Genomic DNA, 17,680 nt, shown 5'->3' on the forward strand with positions numbered 1-17,680 from the left:
TGAAGGTGTAACCCAGCACACTGGCATGGTCCCTATGCTGCTCCCTTGGGCCGGGGGACCCCTTCCCTTGGCTGTGGTGTGTTAAGCTAGAGCTGTAGTGTCCTCCTTCAGTGAGAGCGAGCTGCTGCTCTGTGCTTCGCTATGTATGGAGGGTGCAGCCTCTCTCTGCAGGAAGGAAGCTCCCATTCAAACTCCCAGCAAGAGATGCTGCCCTGGGACAGTGTCCCTCCCTAAGCCCCTCCATTTGTGGCTGGTGGCAGCCAGGGCCAAAGCTTTGCTCTCAGCTCCAGCCTGGAGGCTGCAGGGCATGTGAAAGCAGGGCTGTCCTTAGGCATATGCAGCTGCGTAGGGCACCATGAAATTTGGGGCACTAAATTGCCTCAAATTTCATGGTGCCCTAGGCAGCTGCGTGCTGCAAACGCGTGGCAGCACCAGCCCTGGCGACCAGCCCTACCCCCGGCCGGCCCCCCCATGGGCTGCGCCCACTGCAAGGGGCGGGGCCGTCCCTAGGGGAGTATGGCCCCGGACAACTCCCTCCGCCCCACCTCTTACCCTCCCCCCCCCGCTCCGCCCCGGCCCAGCCCCATTCCACCTCTTCCCCCAGCGACCTTGCACTCACCTGCAGTGACGGGAAGCGGAGCAACCTGGCCCCAGCCCGCTCTACTCCGTCAGCTCCCAGCTGCATTGCTCCGCTTCCTGCCGCCAGTGAGTGCGGGGAGGTTGGGGAAAGGATTGCCCCCCACATTCACCGGTGGCGGGAAGCGGAGTGATGCGGCCCCAGTGCGCTCCGCTTCCCTTTCCCCGGCCCCAGCCGTGTTGCTGGGGTGTGTGTGTGGGGAGTTAGGGAAAGGTTCTCTTCTTCTCTTCCCCCCCCCCCCCCCCCGGACTCACCGGTGGTGGGGAGCTGGCAGAGTAGAGCAGGATGGGGCTGGGCTGCTCCGCTTCCCGCTGCTGCCGGTGAGTGGGGGATCCCTTCCCCCAAGCGACAGGGCCGGGGCAGGGGAAGCGGAGCGGGCTGCTCCCAGCCCCCCGCTAATCCCCCGGGCCACTCTGGGCCTGTGGGGCCCCCAAAAGTGCCCCCCCTCAGCTCCTGCCTCCCAAACCCTGGGGGGGGGAGTCCTGGGGCCCCACACAGCCCCCCTGCGGGGGCGGGGAGGCTGCGTAGGGCACCCAAATGGCTAGGGATGGCCCTGTGTGAAAGGAGCTGTTCCCTCTCCTTGTGCCTTGGCCCAGCCCGTGGCTGCTTCCTGTGTGGATAGGTTTGGGCAATCTGGTCACAGCGGCTGCCTGTGCACTTGCCTTGTTCCTGGCCACTCAGCTCAGCTTGGAGCTGAGGCGGGACTCAGTATTTCAGCACAGCTGCCCTAACAAATTGGTGCTAATGGTGGGAGCCTCTCCTCAACCTGCAAGGTACTAATCCTCTGTGTGTGTGCGGGGGCTGGGGGGGAGGGAGCTCTGCCCAGCCCAGCTCCTCTCTCTCCTGTAGCCTCGTTGCAGTGCTGAGGTCCAAGCTGCTGCTTCCTCCCACCCCATCTTCATGCCCCAGCCACAGGGCCTCTCCTGTTGATTGGGCTCCTGTACCTTGTCAGCACAGCTTGACTACAAGCCTCCTGGGCTGCGTGGTGGCCTCACTTGTATGTCTTGAGCTGCAAGCTGCTGGGAGCATGAGGCTGGCCTGGGCTGTGTCTGGTCCTTGAGCTGGTTAATATAGGTGGGTCTGATCACCTCCATCTCTCCGCGAGAGGTGCTTCCCCTCCTGGCTCAACCCAAAGGTCCCTGGTTGCCCTGCAATTGGCTGTCCTGAGCAGTTCAGACCAAAATGAAAACCACCTGATTGTAGAAGCAGTTGGTGTGCTGGTCCCTGTAAGGCAAAAGCTAATCTCCCTTTTGCCTTTCATCACATCAGGCTAGAAGCAAAGGCAAGGGAATGCCCATAGGCCCCGTCCAGGCCCTGAGGAGCCATTTCCTTTGGAGTGTGACCAGGCAGCAGCAGAGCCCACAAGAGAAATGGTGAGGGGAATGTTGGGCAGCCAGGAGAGAAGGAGCAATCTGCTCTGAGGCTGCGTCCATGGGGCATCAGGCCTTTGCCCTCCTTCTTGTGTCTGGCAATACTGGCTCATGGGGGCCCCCACTTTTCAGTGTCCCAACTCCAGCCTGTTCATCTGCAACTAACATGTTTTTTCTGAGATTTTCAAACTGATGTATATTTTAAAACCAGAAATAAACTATTTTAAAAATAAGCTGTGGCTGTGGGGTGCTGGGTGGGAGCCAAGAGCAGGTAAATCCTGGTGGCCGGGGGCCCCCTTATGGCAAGCTGCTGTCCCAGAGGTGTGCAGGGTCCTGTGTGCCATCTGCTGGCTCGTCAGGGATAAATTGAGCATATGGCCTGTCTTTTCAGATGATGTCCTGGTTCTTCCTTTCACTATTCAGTACATGTCTGCGCTTTAATTACACAATGTTTGTTCAAGATGTCTCATTGCACAGAGCATCTACTCGGTGCTCAACAGGGACGGGGCAGGAGAGTTTAGAGTGGTGAACAGTGTTGGACTGAAGAGAAGTCAGATGAGCACAGATGCCATGGGAGCTGCTCCATTACTCATAGTGAATGTCGCCAGGTGTTCAGGCTCATTAAGTTTCTGGAAGAATTCTCACTCCCAGCAATGTTTGCGTGTCATTGACTTAGAAGCTGGCAGTATCAACAGGAGCCCACTTTTTTTTAAAGGGTACTTTTGCCTTTTGCATGACTATTTTGTGAACCTAAACTAGCTGCTTAAAGTGTTGTGGTTTCATATTTTGAAAATGTAGATGCTCTTGCCTCAAAGGCCAGCATCATTCAACCAAAACCTTCCTTGCACTGAGTCCCCGAGACTCAGGAGAGAGGCGTAGGGCTCATGGGAGAAAGCGGCACTGAACACCTCTGGACCTTGTTGGGGCTGGTTGTACCTGTGCTGTAATTCCAGGGCTCAGTCTGGCACCTTTTCTAACTATCCCACATGCGCCAAACTCTGTTGCCAACTCTGCTGCTTGGTCATTTTTCTTAAAGCCCCAACTCCTGGAGCCATGTGATTAGGTGAGACTGGCAGCTTTCATTTAAAAGAGGTGTCTTTCTAACGCTGTGGTTGTGGAGAAAATCTGGCAAATATGACCCACGGGCACCTAAAGGCTCAGAAAGCAAACGGCAAAGAGAAAGAACACACTATTTAAATTTTATTATTATTGATTTTTATGCCAGTCCCATAACTTTGGGGGGGCCTGACTTGTTGTTTTTGAATATTTGGTGCTGGTGATGCTGTGAACCCCACAGGAAAAGGCTGTTCAAGTCTGAGGGATAAAGGGGCCGCTGAGCTCACACAGTGAGGTTCACTCTGAGTACCTTAGGAGCTCCCTGGCCAAGACCTGACGGCCAAGCAGAGGAAGACTTGTGTTTGCCTGCCTCTCCATGTGGTAGCTTGAGCTGATCCAGTGCTGCTTCCCTGATGGGCTCTCCTCCTTTCCCCCCTTTTTAGTTGTGGTTCCTGCTCCCTTTGTCCCTATAATTATTTATTTCATTGTGTGCTCCTGGGAGCAGCTGCTCCTGCTGCCCTTTAATCCTCCAGCCTAATTCTAGCCCTGAAACACAATCTCCCCCCTGCCTGGCTCCAACAAGGTGCAAGGGGCACTTGGCCCACTGTGTGTATCCTGCTGGGCAGGCACTGGCTGGAGCCTTCTCCACAGGGTGCATGCTCCGGGCCAAGTCCCCCACAGCCCTGCCTCCCCAGCAGGGTTCTAACAAGGGACCCAGCCCCCTCCCTCACAGCCTGGGAGATGTGAGATGCAGAGCTGGGGTTTAGTCTTTGGGCAATGGAGCTGCCTTGTCAAGGCACTGCCCCTGGGCCTAGCCTGGAGGTGGATGACTTACAACTGCCAGTCCTGCCCCTGTGGGGGAAATTGGGGGAGACTCTTACTGTGGGTTTAGTACTGAGGGGGGAAGAGGAACAGAAGCATGTGGGCCCTGTCTAACGTGAGAGGGAGTGAAGCCCATCTCTTGCACCTTCCACAGGAGGAGCTTTGCAGATATTATGGAATTTAAGTCTGTGGTCATCTAAGGGACCCCCCCCCTCTAGGCTCCCGGCTTCTCAGCCATCACCTCTCTCAGGTGGAGACCCGTGTGTCTTGCCTTCCTGACTGGGGTTTGTCCCAGGCTGTGCAGTTCCCTGCCTGCACTGTGATATCCCCAGCAAGCCAGGCTGCCTCGAAGGCCAGTGTCTGCAGTTTGCTGTCTCTCCAGAGGCTATGAACAGTGTACTAGCCAGCAGTTGTGCGTTACCAAACAGCTCTTGGTAAGAAAGCACGTTCTTAAGGTGAAAGCATTACAGAGAAAACATTAAAAAAATAAAAACCTACACACATGCTAAAAAGCGTATGAGCACTCACCCTGACTCTCTGATCGGTGTCAGCCCTTCCACAAGGGTTGGGGGCCCCTCTTGGACCAAAGGGCCTGTCCCTTTGCTGGATCAGGAAGAAGATCCTGAGTCAGTGTAAATTCAAGCTATTTATCCAAAAGTCCTTCTTTGTCGGGTATGTGGAGACTCCAGTTTTAACTAGTATTTGTGAGCCTCTGCAGCAGGTGATACCTCTCTGGGGGGGTTACAACCTGCCTGATTTGCCTGAATCCCCACCAACTTCTGTTAGTTCCTGGAGGAGCTGTGGCAGCCTTCCCCCAGGGAGGAGAACACAAATCATACAATAATCCCATCCTTTCTCCGAGTGTGGATAGAACCTAGGCATCTGTGCTCCTGCTGCTGCTCTGCCACTGGCTAGTTCAGCTTGTTTGGCTGCAGTGGGGACTAGGTGCACATTGCATTCGCTACTGTGCAAATCCTGCCTCTCCTAGCCACCCTCCCTCTCAGAAACCTGCCCCCTCTGCAGTGATGCTGCTTGCCACTTCATGCAATGCTCTTTGCCTGGGCAGTGAGGGAAATATTCTAAGCTGCTGCCTAGGCGCTCAGCAGCTTCCCTCCCTCTCCCCCAGTGAGTGGGGAGGAGTGCACGCTGATCTGCAATCAACAGGCGCATCCTCATCACATAGCAGCAGCGGGGGGCTCTAGATGGGAAATGGGCACATCACAGCCAAAGCTTCAGTAGTGAGGAGCCAAGCACAGTCAGCTACTGTGAGCCACTGCCAGCTCTCTGCTTCCCTGGCTCCACTGGCTCCTTCATGGAGCCTGCCTCTGGTTATAATCCCTATCCCCTCCTTGTAGAAAGCCCTGTTTTCCCCCAGCTCCCTCCTGAGAAAGATAGTTGCTGATGCTCACACCCTTCCCGCTTCTCCAGGGCTGCCCTGAGCCTCCCTTTGTCAGCTGTGTGTGGGTTTTTGCTGGGGCCCCATTATTCTATTTATCTGAGGTATTTCGATGCCCCCCTCCCATTACCATAGTATTCTGAGCACCTCACAGTCCTTGCTGTATTGATCCTCCCACACCGCTGAGGTAGGGCACTGATCGTAGCCCTGTGTCACACACGGGGAACTGAGGCACAGGAAGGCTAAGGTTCAAAGGTGCTAAAGATGTTGTGAGTGGCATTTTCCAAAGCAGCTAACTCCCACTGACCCCAACTAGGCACTGCTCTGCAGCTTTAGGACCCCGAATACCGTTACAAGGTGCTTGGGTTCCCTCAACACCCAACCCACTGGCCCAGTCTGTCCTGGACAATTTACTGGGGTGACCTCTTCCTTATCTCCAGCTGAACGGTAGATCTCAGGAGTAGGGGGAGAGTGATGGGGAGGGGGGGGGGTGTTGCAGAATGGTGGGCCCCAGTTGCTTCGCTGTGCTGCATACAGGAGAACCTCAACCTCTAAGGAAGGGCGAGAGCATCACTGTCCAGTGCAGTGAAGAGGCTGGGGTGTGACAAGTGGTAAACGTGTGGCCATGTAGAAGACCCAGACTGCTGTGGTGCTGCTAGCGTGCTGTGGGAGCCTAGGAAGGTGGCTCTGACCCAGGGCCTGGATCAGTCTGGGTGTGTATAAAAACGCAGCCGCATGGCAGTGAAGAGAAAGCAGAGCTGGGAGAACGCTAATGAGCTGATGCTGCCATAGTGCGGCCTTTCCTACCAGGTGCGCAGTGGGGCTCTTCCCAGCACCGGCTTGCCCAGTCTGGGCCTCTGACAGGATCCCACCACATAGGAATGGGTCCCTATGTCCCACAACTCACGGAGCTGCTTGGCCCTCCTCCCCATCCCTCCCCCAAAGCCTTCCTCCAGTGCTGCAGGGCCAGAGCTGAGTGCCCTCCAGCAGGCAGACGTCACCACCACAGGCCCAGCAGGCTGGGAGCTGAGCTGGCACCCAGCCAAGCCAGTCAGGCACTTTGGAGCACTGCTGCCTCCTCGTGGCTCTCCTAGCTTTTGTGGTGTGCTCACTCCCGTGTGCTGAGGGCTGGAGCGGGGAAAGGGTGAGCTCTCCATGCCACAGCCAGTTGCAGGTTCATTGTTCTACCAGGGTTTGAAGCCAGCTCCAATCTGAGCCTTTCCAGCTAACCACTCTGCCTAGTTCTCTAGTGGCCGTGCGGGAGGTGCTAGGTTGAGCTCAGATGCGATGGGGCTCTGCCCTGCTGGGTTTTATTATTATGGAATAAAACCTCTTAAACCGCTCCCGTGCCCCAGCCATCCCAAAGCACTTTGCAAACTCAAGTATCAGAGGGGTAGCCGTGTTAGTCTGGATCTGTAACAGCAGCAAAGAGTCCTGTGCATCCGACGAAGTGGGTATTCACCCACAAAAGCTTATGCTCCAATACATCTGTTAGTCTATAAGGTGCCACAGGACTCTTTGCTGCTTTTACAAACTCACTGACGCAAAGCTGCCAGCCCGGGCTAACAGCACGTGGGAACGCACCACGGGAGGGCAGGACAAGCCGTCTCCCAGGGCAGATTCAGGAAGGCAGGCTGGACTCGCACAAGCTGGAATTTGACCCTCTTACATAAACTGCTCCAGGACAAGGAGCAGACCCTTGGGTTTAAGGCTCACCTGAGATACAGCGGCTTCTACAGCACATCGTCCCTTGGCACTGCCCTGGAGTATTGGTGCGGATGTGGCCCAAGGAGCACCTCTGCCTGAATCCCCTTGTCGCACCCTGTAACTGCGTCCCTCTGCACTTTCCAGAGGCATTAGAGTCAGCATTGAGTGAAAAGGGCAGCGCACCCCTGCCTGAGTCCCCCTCCCCTCTGCCTGCAGCACCTAGGTTTTCACTGGCCAGCTCCCCTGCAAATTCTGCCCGGCTCTGCAGCTGTTGACAGAAGAGCTAGCGTTAGAAGAGCTCCAGGATTAGAGGGACAGGCCCCTGTTACTGCAAGGGCTTTGGCCCTTTCTCACTGTAATTCCCTTCAGGGAGATGGGACTATACAGAATCTGGCTCAGCTTTGATGCCTCGTGGGAGCAAATGCTTCAAAGGTACCAGCAATGAGCGAGATTTCAGGGCTCTGCTCTCATGGAACAGCAGAGAGCCATGGTACATACAGGCCTTCTAGCATCTCCTATATACATGTACTGGATCTGGCTCTCTCCCACAAGGACAGAACCAAGAACTTCTCAGCCCATCCAGCCTGATAGCCAGCGCTGGGTCACGGGGAAGTGGAGACAGAGCAGTAGAGTCTGGCCATGTGGTCTTTGCTCACACACCCTGCCCAGCACCTGCTCCAGGACATACGGGCTCACCCGCTCAATCAACCTCTCCAGCCCATTCAACGCCCTTCCCTGTCAGTGGAAGCAGGAATGACAGAGCCTCTTGCAGCCATGAGCTGTGCCACGTCTGTGACCTTTATAAAACTCTCTTCAAGACACCGGTACAAGCAATAGAAAGAACATCTGTTATACACAAATATATACCTCTGAATAAATACAACCTTCAGCACGTGGGTCAGGAATGTACAGCTAGGAGGGGGAGGCTGTGTGATCTAAACATGCAGTGAGTGGATAAGCACAAGCAGCTGACAGAGCATGTGACACAGACACTCATGTAGATTCACTCAGGCCAGGATCCAAAACTCAGAACCCAAAGGTGGTATGGATGGGACTTGAAGGATGTGAGCGCATAATTGGGGCAGGCCTCCTGGAGGCACGTGGGCATGGGCACAGCAGGGTATGCACACATACAGCACAGACATTCACCCAGCATGTGTGGTGTGAACACACACACACACACTCCATGCACGCATTGCACATGGCCCACCCATACAGGCAAACATTGCTTTTCTTAGTAGACGCTGCAGGAGTATCCTAGTCACATCTCTGTTTCTGCTAAGAGGCTCTCGCCCAGACCTGACGTCACCAAGACCATCTGGGAGCTGGGATCTGTGGAGCAGATGGGAGAGAGAATGTTAGACATTTGAGCTGGAGAAGAACACAGGTCTGGACACCAGGCACAGAGTCGAGAGTGAGAGGGGACAAAGGACATGAGAGATGCAGAGCAAATGAGGGCTAAGGAGGAGCTTGGCTAACATGGAAGGAGCCAGAAGCCAGAGAGGATTTTGAGACGGAGAGGTGACCAGATGCACACTCTCTGTGCAACATGGCAGAGTTAATGCTGTCTGGGGGACCTTAAAGTGACTGCCCCAATGCCACTGCGGGGATCCAGATGTATTGTCTCCCAGGGACGCCGTGTGCTCAGGTTACAAAGGAAAAGCCAGCCCTGAAAACTCCCCCTGGGATCTGAGAGTCTGTCCATCATCATGAGCACTATGGGTTCTGCTGGCCAAATTGGCCCTTCAGTGACACCTGTGCAATCTCACTGCCTGCAAAGTCTGCCCTCAATCACAACTCCTGTGCTCTCAGAGAGGCTGTACAGGTATAACTGGCTTGAACTTCGCAACCCTTTCTGTTGCCAATCCACAAGAACAGAATCAAGCTCGCCGCCCTTTAGCTGTGCTGGCGCTGCAGGGTTTACAGGAGTAAGCAGCAGATCTGCCCCTAATACTTATGGGAACCAAGGGGCCATGTGACCACCAGCACTTGGCACTTTGTTTCCCAGCTGATACCTGGAAATTCCCACTCTTCACACTGTCTGAATGGAGGGTTGACATGTAACTTCCCTGGTCAGTTTTAAAGAGGAAGGTGAAGCCGGAAAGCAGATAGGACATACCGTTACCTCACCCTCCCCACTGCTCCTGATGGCTCTGGCCAGTACGTGACTGCACAAAGAACCAGCCACTGTTGCCAAAGGAATTCTTCCCCAAACTCAGCTGAGCACCTTGAGGATGGTGTGTATGGAGCTGAACACATATGTGTTTCTGTTGAGAAGGCTATTTAATAGCAGACCACCCCATCCTTCTTCCCAAATGCTGGAGTCAGGTTCTTGCACGAGGAAGCATTGGGGTCCAGATGTTTTTGGACTAGAGCAGCTGTGTTGGTCTCTATTTGGACAATGAAATTTGGGGGACTAGATCGAAATATTGATTGGATCTCACAGAATCTGGGTGTTGGAGACAGGTTTTGGGGCACTGCTGCACCGAGATGTGTCAGGGTCCAGATGTTTTTGGTGCATTATGAGCAGCTATACTTGTTCTCTATTTAGACACTGGAATTGGGAGTGGGCAGGGGTGAGCATTGGCCAAAAATTGGCCGGATCCAGGTACTAGTTCCAAGTTTTTGTGGTGCTATGGCATTGGAGTCTGGATTTGTTCGGTGCTTTAGGAGCAGCTATACTAGTTCCTATTTTGATGGGACAACTGGGGAGCTTGGGTTAAACAATGAGCAGGATCTGGGTAGATCTCCTTTTTGCCTTTATCCCTGTTAGTTCTGCTGGATTCCTATCAAACATTGGTATACAATAGCTCACTGGAATTGCTACAATATCCCTTTCCTTCAAATACAGCCACTGCAGATAGAATATAGTGCTGGTAACCCTCACAAGGTTTACCCCATTCAAATCGGAGGGGAATTTAGGGAAGCAGCCTGGAATGACATGAGCTGGAATTTAGCTGAGACACCAGGGCCAACTCCCCAAGTTTTATGAAAAGACCCATGAGAGCTTTAATATTCATGACTCTGATTTTACTTCTCTGCTGAAAGATGTTAATTCCTGCAGCATCATGCCGGGGCACTGGTACTGGAAAGAGCCCACTAAGCCCCACCTCCGCTTCTTGCAGAAGCCGGATTGTCCTGGGAGGCTTCCTATAGAAGTACTGACCCAGCCCAAATCTACTTAACTGGTTGATGAGACTTGAAGTCAGTTTGTATTCCAGCCCACAATGAGGTGGGACCTTGTCCATTTACCAACCCCACAGTGACATGCTCATCCCAGCAGAAAACATCACGGAACCCTCATTCCTGCCAGCCTCCCCAGTCCAGCCTCATCTCCACCTCTCTGGGGTCCCAGAGGTCTTACTGCTCTGGCAGATCCAGGGGTTCTTCTCCCTGGCCGTGACTTCATGAGCCTCATTCTCCTCCTCTTCCTCACCCTCGGAGAGCAGGTCCGAGATCTGCTGCTGCAGCTCAGGACTGATGCTGTTCTCTGCCAGGATCAGCGTCCGCAGGGCTGTTGGGTAATTCTCCACCATGTCCAGCAAGGTCTGAGCAGAACGAGAGCCAGAAGCGGGTAGAGAGGCAGCACAGACAGAAGTCAGATTGACGGGAAAGGGGTTCAGAGCTGCTTTGTACTCTCTTCATCCGCCCCAACCCCTGTCCTCTTTTCTTCTCTCTGCCCTCCACTGGCTCTGAGCCCCCCACACCAGCTTTTAGGGACACCAAGAACTCTCCACCTGAGACCATTGCCAGGACTTCCTGGCTGTACCCAAGGAGGAAACTACTCCTGCTCTCTCCTACCTGCAAATGTCCCCTGCCACCTCCAGCTGTGTCCCCTGTAAGCCTGAGTCAGACGAGACAGAGAAAATGGGAAATCTCAGTACCATGAGCTGAGCTTCTCAGAGAACAGACTGCAAAAGCAGATAATTATCTATAACCCCCTAATCTCAAATCCTACCCACTCTAAGCCTAAACTCCAAGACTTATTCACAAACCTTGTTCCTGAAACCAAACCTTCTCCTTCACTTTTCCAGAGAACCAGAGATGCAAAAAATCTGCTCTCTCACCCTCCAGTGGCTAGGGCTGAGCAGGACCTCTAAGGGCTGAGAGCCATGGGTCAGGGAAAGGAACAGATAGTAACAGTACTTCTAGGTGCAGATACTGTTCTGAGAAGAGGATCCATTGATGGGGGGGAGGGAAGGAGGTACATCTCAGGGTTGGGGACTCCACTGTTTGTTGACACCTGTGTCCCTGAGATGCAGATGATGCTATATCAGCACCAGACACTCCTTACCTGGGCCGAATGGTTGGTAAGTCCTGTTCCTTCCAAGTCCAGAACCTCCAGGGTGCGACTGGAGGCCACAGCAACAGCCAGCATCCCTGCTACCTGGTCACCTGGAGGAGAAGAAAGCCAGGGGATGTCAGCAGAGTCTGGCTTCACACTGACCATGCATCCACTGGGCCAGGCAGATCATGGGACTACCCCGTCCCAATGCTACCAGCTAATCCCTATGTGCCAAGAACACTTTGGAGGAGGAAGTGAAGGGTTGTTGGTTGTGAAAAGAGACAAGTTGTGGGGGGTGGATTGTTAGTTGTGGGCTGTGACTGGCTGTTCTGGGAGTGAACAAGGAGAACTTGAAGGAACATAGTGAAACTGTTTCTCTTACAAGAAGACTTTGTTCATACACAGCACCTTCCATCCACCTACCCAAGGATCTCAGAGCCTCCCGTCATCACCAGTTGGGAAACTCAGGCACAGAGAGGGGAAGTGACTGGCCGCAGGGTCAGAGAGGAAGTCAGTAGTAGAGCCAGAAATAGATCTCAGGAGTCCTGGCTCCCAGCCCTTCTGCTCTGACCACTAGCTCCCACTCCCTCTCAGAGTCAGGAATAGAACCCAGGAGTCTACTGTCCTAGCCAGCAGACATGCTGTCACCCCTTGTAGGGGAACGGCTCTTTTGGGGCTGGCCCCACTGGCAGCCAGTGCCTGTGAAGCACTCTCCTGAAAATCCCCAGGAAGGAGGCAGGGGACAGTCACAGGTGGGGCTCCATCAGCTACCATGTTAGGAACTCTTAACACAGAGTAGAAGCACCCAGCCAGCCAGGGTCTCTGCTGGGGTTGGGTGGAGGTGGGGGGATGGGGCAGGGGGGGAGAGAGAGATGCTTGGCCTAGTTTCCTGGGGCAGGGTGAGGTAGGAGAGCCACATGGCCTGGTCTCTGCCTCACCAGCTGCTAATCCTGCTCCAGCAACACAAGCTGGAGAAGGAGAGTTGGTTTCCATGGCAACCATTGCCAGGCTCTTCTCCATGCTATTATCCGGGGAAGGAGCTGGAGGAAAGGGGGGAGGGGGGCATTTTCCATCTGGCAGGCCAATTGCTCAGGCCTAAGGGATTGGGAATGGGAGGGAACAGAGGAAGGTCACCGCCTGAGCTGAGGCCTGACACAGGCAAACACAGCTGTGGGACAAGGGGAGTCCAGAGTCCCCGGGGGATGGAGGTGCAGGACACAGTCTTTCCTCTCTAGGTTGCTTGCAGCTGCTATCTCCTCTGTGAAGCATGTTTGATGCATTTCCTGGCAGGACACGTGTCCTCATCACACAAACTATCAGCACAAGTGGAACTAACTGGCCCCCAGTTTCAAGCAGAGAACTGAATGGGCTATGAAGAATGAACTCCCCCCTCACTAGGGTGACCACATAACAGGTGTGAAATATTGGGACACTTTTTTGTGGGGGGGGTGGGAGGTATAGTTGCCTATAGAAGACAAATCTCCTAATATCTGGTCACCCTAGCCCTCATCTCCAGGGCAGGGAAGAGGCCCAGCAGAAGGGACAGTGTGGAGGAACCTGCATTGCCTTGCCAGTGCCCAGGATGTCCCTGGTCTAGATTCAGTCTCCAGGGCCACCAGACCAGCACCTTCAGCAGCAGCAAACTCACACAAAGCCTGTCAAGCTAGTAGTTCAGAGCCTCTCACGCCTGTGCCGCTCACCGAGGGGGTTGTAGTCCAGGTTCAACACTCGCACCTGGGAGCTGTGAGCTACTGCAATGGCCAGGCGCCCCCAACCTTTGGCCGTGACACCCGGGTTTGCGCTCAGTGTTAACTCCTTAAGGCCTGGAGAAGAGAGAGAGAAGCCAATGAACACCCTAAGGGTCCAGACAAGCCACCAAACCTTCCAGAGGAGAGGTTAATTATCTGATTAGCGCTACAACCTGCAGTGCTGCCCCTTCATTTGCTCACAAGAAGCAGTCTCAGCGTGGGAGGGGGAGATAGGCAGGACAGGCAGGTACTGAAGCTTGAGTTTCAGGAGAGGTGGCTGCTGTGTCTATTGTGAGCATATACCTGGGGAGGCCTGAGGTCAATAGCTGGTTAGGGTGCTGGGGTGAGAGGGTGGAGACAGAGCCCAGGCCTCAGACTTCATCCCCTGTAAAGAGGAACTTATTCAGCCAGCAGACAGTTAGTCCCTTCCCCATAAAACAGCCACCAGGGATCATTCAGTGTTAATTCCCAGGGGAGCCAATGGGGCGAATTTACTGTAAATCCCAGTTCTGGGGCAGGATGGGGAGGGGCGGGGGGGGAGGAGGAATGTAATGTGCATTGATCTGCATTCATTGTAAATGCACCAATCACAGCTCAGGCTTCACAAATGCAAAATATTAACACCAAATCAGAAGTCCAAGCCTTGCGCCTCCCTCCCCCTAAATTCAAACTCTCCCATCACGAGGCAGCAAACTGGCCACCATTCCCCACTAGCATCGTGCCAATGGAACAGTCCACTGTACCAGGAGCCATGCTCCATTGGACATGGCTCCCTCCCCTTAGAACTACGCAAGGAGTCCTCACCCGGTGCAATGGCTCCTGTACTAAGGGACTGTTCCACTGCACTTACGCTGGGAGGAGAAGCCTCGTGCCACGTCTCAGCAGAGGGAGAAACTTTATGTCCTGCTCCTCTAACAAGTCACAGGCAAAGGACGTTTAGCTCTAAGCAGAGGGGCCTGAGCCATATAGGAGTTCCATTGGCCACTGCATACCCCACAGACCCTTTTGCTTACCTGACTTGGCTCCATCGGGAGGCAGGAGCCCACAGATCAAGTTGATGCCCTCGTCACCCAGCATGCAGTCTCCCAAGTCCAAAGCCACCAGAGAGGGATGGATGGAGAGTGCTGGATTGAGGAGAGCTAGGCCGGCGTCTGTCAGGGGGCTCCCATGGAGGCTGTGTGGGTAAAAGCTAGGGATTATTAATGTGCCTTCCTGAGGGCACTGGGGACTGCCTCAGCCGATGGGAACCGAGAAACAGAGGGAACAGGAGGAAGATGCCACTGCCTGCTGCGGGCAATGCTCCAAAATGCCTAGGGATGCTGTGTCCCTGAATGAGGGAGCTTAGAACAGATTGGTGACAGGTGGTAGAGGTACAGAGACAGTCCTCTCTCAGCACAGGACGGGAAATAGGACGGGAAGCTGGGCTGGGGACTCCAGGGGTGCAGACAACTCTCTCCCAACATGGGACAGACGGGTCTGGGGAATTAAGGATGCAGAGACAGCCCCCTTCCAACATAGGAGAGATATCAGATAGGCCAGGAGAATACAGATGGGAGAGGTGCAGTGGTGGCCTCCTCCCAGCATGGGGCACGGGGACTTGATGCTTAAAATCAAATACATTTTTTCTCAAATAGGAATTAATTTACAGGACTGAAGAGCAACAGAGTGCCACAGAGGGGTGAGGCAACCCTGTCAGAACAGGCCGGGGGGCAAGCACATCTCCTGACATGGGTGCTCACTGGGGGCAGGGATACTGCACTTCTGGATGGCCACTCTTGGGGGTGGCCCATCTCCATGGCACCAGCAAGGTCTCCCCTACTTACAACAGAGACTGGATGGAGCGGTTTGTCTTCAGGGCTTCTGCCAGTTGCTTGACCCGGTTGATGTTGGATACAATCCCCAGGTTAAGGTTGAGCTGAGCCAAGGAGTGAGATTCCGCTACCCCTCGGCAAATGCGCCCGAAATCCCGGTCAGAAAGCTGGCAGCCCCGGAGTGACAGCAGTCGCACCGAGTTCTCCCGCAGGCTCTCGCAAATGTCACGGATCTCAGCACTTGATAAAGTCTCCCCAGAGATCTGGATAGACCCTGGCAACATCTTTCACCAGTTTTGGCCGTGAGCAAACACACACACACACCTGCAGAAGCTGCTGTGCAATCTGGATCTGTGCAGGTGAATAATGTGCAATCTGAATTGGTGCAAGTGAATAATGTGCAATCCAGATCAGTGCAGGTGCAATCTGGATTGGTGCAATCAATGCTGGGATCTGCTGTGCAAATCTAATTAGTGTAAAGGATTTTGTGCAGTCTGGATTAGCCCAAGGCTACTGAGCAATCCGGATTGGTGCAGGTAAGTAATGTGCAATATGGACCTGTGCAAAGGCTGCTGTGCAATCCCAATTCCTGCAAGTAACTCACGTGCAATCTGGAGCTGTGTCGGTGCTGATGATGTGCAATCGGGTCAGTGCAGCACTGCTGTGCAACCTCCAGCGGTGCAAGGAAACTATGGGCAATCCAAATAGAAGCAGGTAGATAGTCTCCAATCCTTGTAGCGGCTGCAAAATTCGACGCAGTTACGGGTAGAGTCAAGGAGCACGATTCCCGGGATAGGAAAGAGGTGTGCAATCCGCAACGGAGCCGGATCACCAAGAAGGAGGGTCTATATCCAGATCGGAGCCGGATCACCGCGTGGGTCACACCGGATTCGGAGGGATCTGAGCCCGACCGCTAATGATACGGGGAGACAGAGCCGAAGCAGCCGCGGGGCCCGTGAGACCGGGGAAGGGGAAGGAAGGGGACTGCGCTGTTTTCCGGCTTCAGAGCCGCATCAGGGGCCGGGACCTCCCCGGGCGCGGATCATCCCTACCCCGGTGCCCAGCTCCCTTCCCCCGGCAGGCGGCAGCCAGCCCGGGATCTCTGCGTTACGGCTCTTTCCGCCCGCTGCACCTGCTCTGCTGGAGGCGGGGACTCTGCTGCCGTGGCACCGGGATTCCCGGGGCGGAGCTGGCCGGGCCCCCGGCTGGGCCCGGCTCCCTCTGCACCTTGCTCCGGATCACCGTGTTGCTGAGCCGGAGCGGCTCCTCCCTCGCAGCCCCGGCTCCTCCTACCGGCTCGGCAGGGGCTGTAGCCGCCTGTGCCTGGTGCCAGCCAAGCCCCCTGGGCCAGCGCCGCTGCGGGGATCCGGCTTTGTGTGGGTCCGGCCCGGCGAGGGCTGGCTGGTTCCTATTGCCACAAACCAGCAGCCTCCGCCTCCTCCCCTGCCTGGCTGGGTGCGGGGCAGCAGGTACCTGGCCCCGTGCAAAAAGCCTGGGACCGCCCATCCCCCACCCTTTCCTTAGGCCACTTTGCTGCACCTCTATTTTGGGATATATCCCCTCCCCCACAAATATAGTTAGGGCAGGAGGCCTTGTACCTCACACCCCTCGGCCCATGAAGCCCTTAGTCCCCCTGGGGGCGGGATCCACCCCTTACAATGAGAGGGGGAGGAATTTGCACCCTGTGGTCAGGAGCTTCGGATTCCCACTCCCCTGTTCAGGCCACTGGCCTCTCCAGGCTGGATACCTGGGTTGCAACTCGGGCTTAGGGAAAGGAACCGAACCCTGCTGGGGTATGTCATGTGATTGAACTACAAATGGAGAAGGAGAGACAGCAAGAGAGGGGATTTGCCCAGAGGCCAAGGCCTGGAGCAGCTCCAGGGCAGCCCTCCACTGCCCTGGAGCAGTGCCATTAAAGCAGAGCGTGGGAAGGCAAAGAGAAGGGCAGTGGTCCAGGTAATAGAGTCACTGAAGAGGGAGTTGCATGGTTTCAAAGGCTGAGGAGATATTTTAGGGTATCATGGGACTAACAGAGCCTTGTCTGAAGCACCCAGTCAAAGGGCCAGGAAATTAATAAGTTCCATGGACATCTGAGAGGGCCAGATGTGTGTAAAAAGGACCCTACTTCCAGGCCAGAGATGAGTGGGGAAGATATTGTGGTGTGGTCAAAGAGCTACCCATCAAGTGAGACAACCCCACATGCCAACCCCGGGAGGGTCAAGCTGTTGGGCTAGAAATGGGGAGAAAAGGATTTTAAATGGTGCTTTTAGGGCTGCTGCTATCAGAGACATCTTCTTAAGTAGGGACTGGTAGGTGAGTGGAGTTGGTGGTAGGCTGGGGGCCAGCAAGGTGATGTTGGGAACAAAGATGCTGTATTATTCACCGTTAGTAATATTGTTGTGGCATGGGTATAAGTAAAATGCCTGGTATGACATTAGTGAGAGTGCTTGATATAAAAGTCTACACTGCAAGGGTTAAAACGGAGGGCCTCCACAAGGGACGCCATGAGGGCTGGCTGCAGCAACAGCTTCCAAATGGTGGTTCGGGGGTCCTGTTGACTAGGCACTTTCTCTTTGCTTGGGGAGTTGCAGAGGAGCTGGTTGCAGAGGCCATTGGCTTTAGTCAAATCTCTCTCAGGTTCTTTTGTGTTGTAAGACAGCTAACATCCAGGCCTGCCTGAACTAGCCTCTGTGATCCAGGGCTAGTGACTTTGGGCAAAAGAATTTTCCAAATGGAAGGATGGGCCAGGACACAGGGACAGACGGAGGCCCAACGTCACAGAGACAGAAAGCTAGTTGCTTCTTGTATAAAGATTTTGAGGGTTGTCTTAGCCGGGGTGTCTGCAAGT

General features: G+C 54.6%; 1 protein-coding gene across 1 annotated transcript; it reads right to left on the reverse strand.

The window, feature by feature from the left end:
• Positions 1–8,231: 8,231 nt before the first annotated feature.
• LRRC73 (leucine rich repeat containing 73) lies at positions 8,232–15,116 on the reverse strand. Its single transcript, XM_065402103.1, has 6 exons — positions 14,845–15,116; positions 14,035–14,195; positions 12,974–13,096; positions 11,283–11,383; positions 10,353–10,536; positions 8,232–8,320 (listed from the first exon to the last, which is right to left on the reverse strand). The coding sequence occupies exons 1-6, from the start codon at positions 15,114–15,116 to the stop codon at positions 8,250–8,252; spliced, it is 912 nt and encodes a 303-aa protein (XP_065258175.1). The 3' UTR covers positions 8,232–8,249.
• Positions 15,117–17,680: the final 2,564 nt, after the last annotated feature.

This window comes from Emys orbicularis, chromosome 3, assembly GCF_028017835.1.
Source record: "Emys orbicularis isolate rEmyOrb1 chromosome 3, rEmyOrb1.hap1, whole genome shotgun sequence".
NCBI lineage: Eukaryota > Metazoa > Chordata > Testudines > Emydidae > Emys > Emys orbicularis.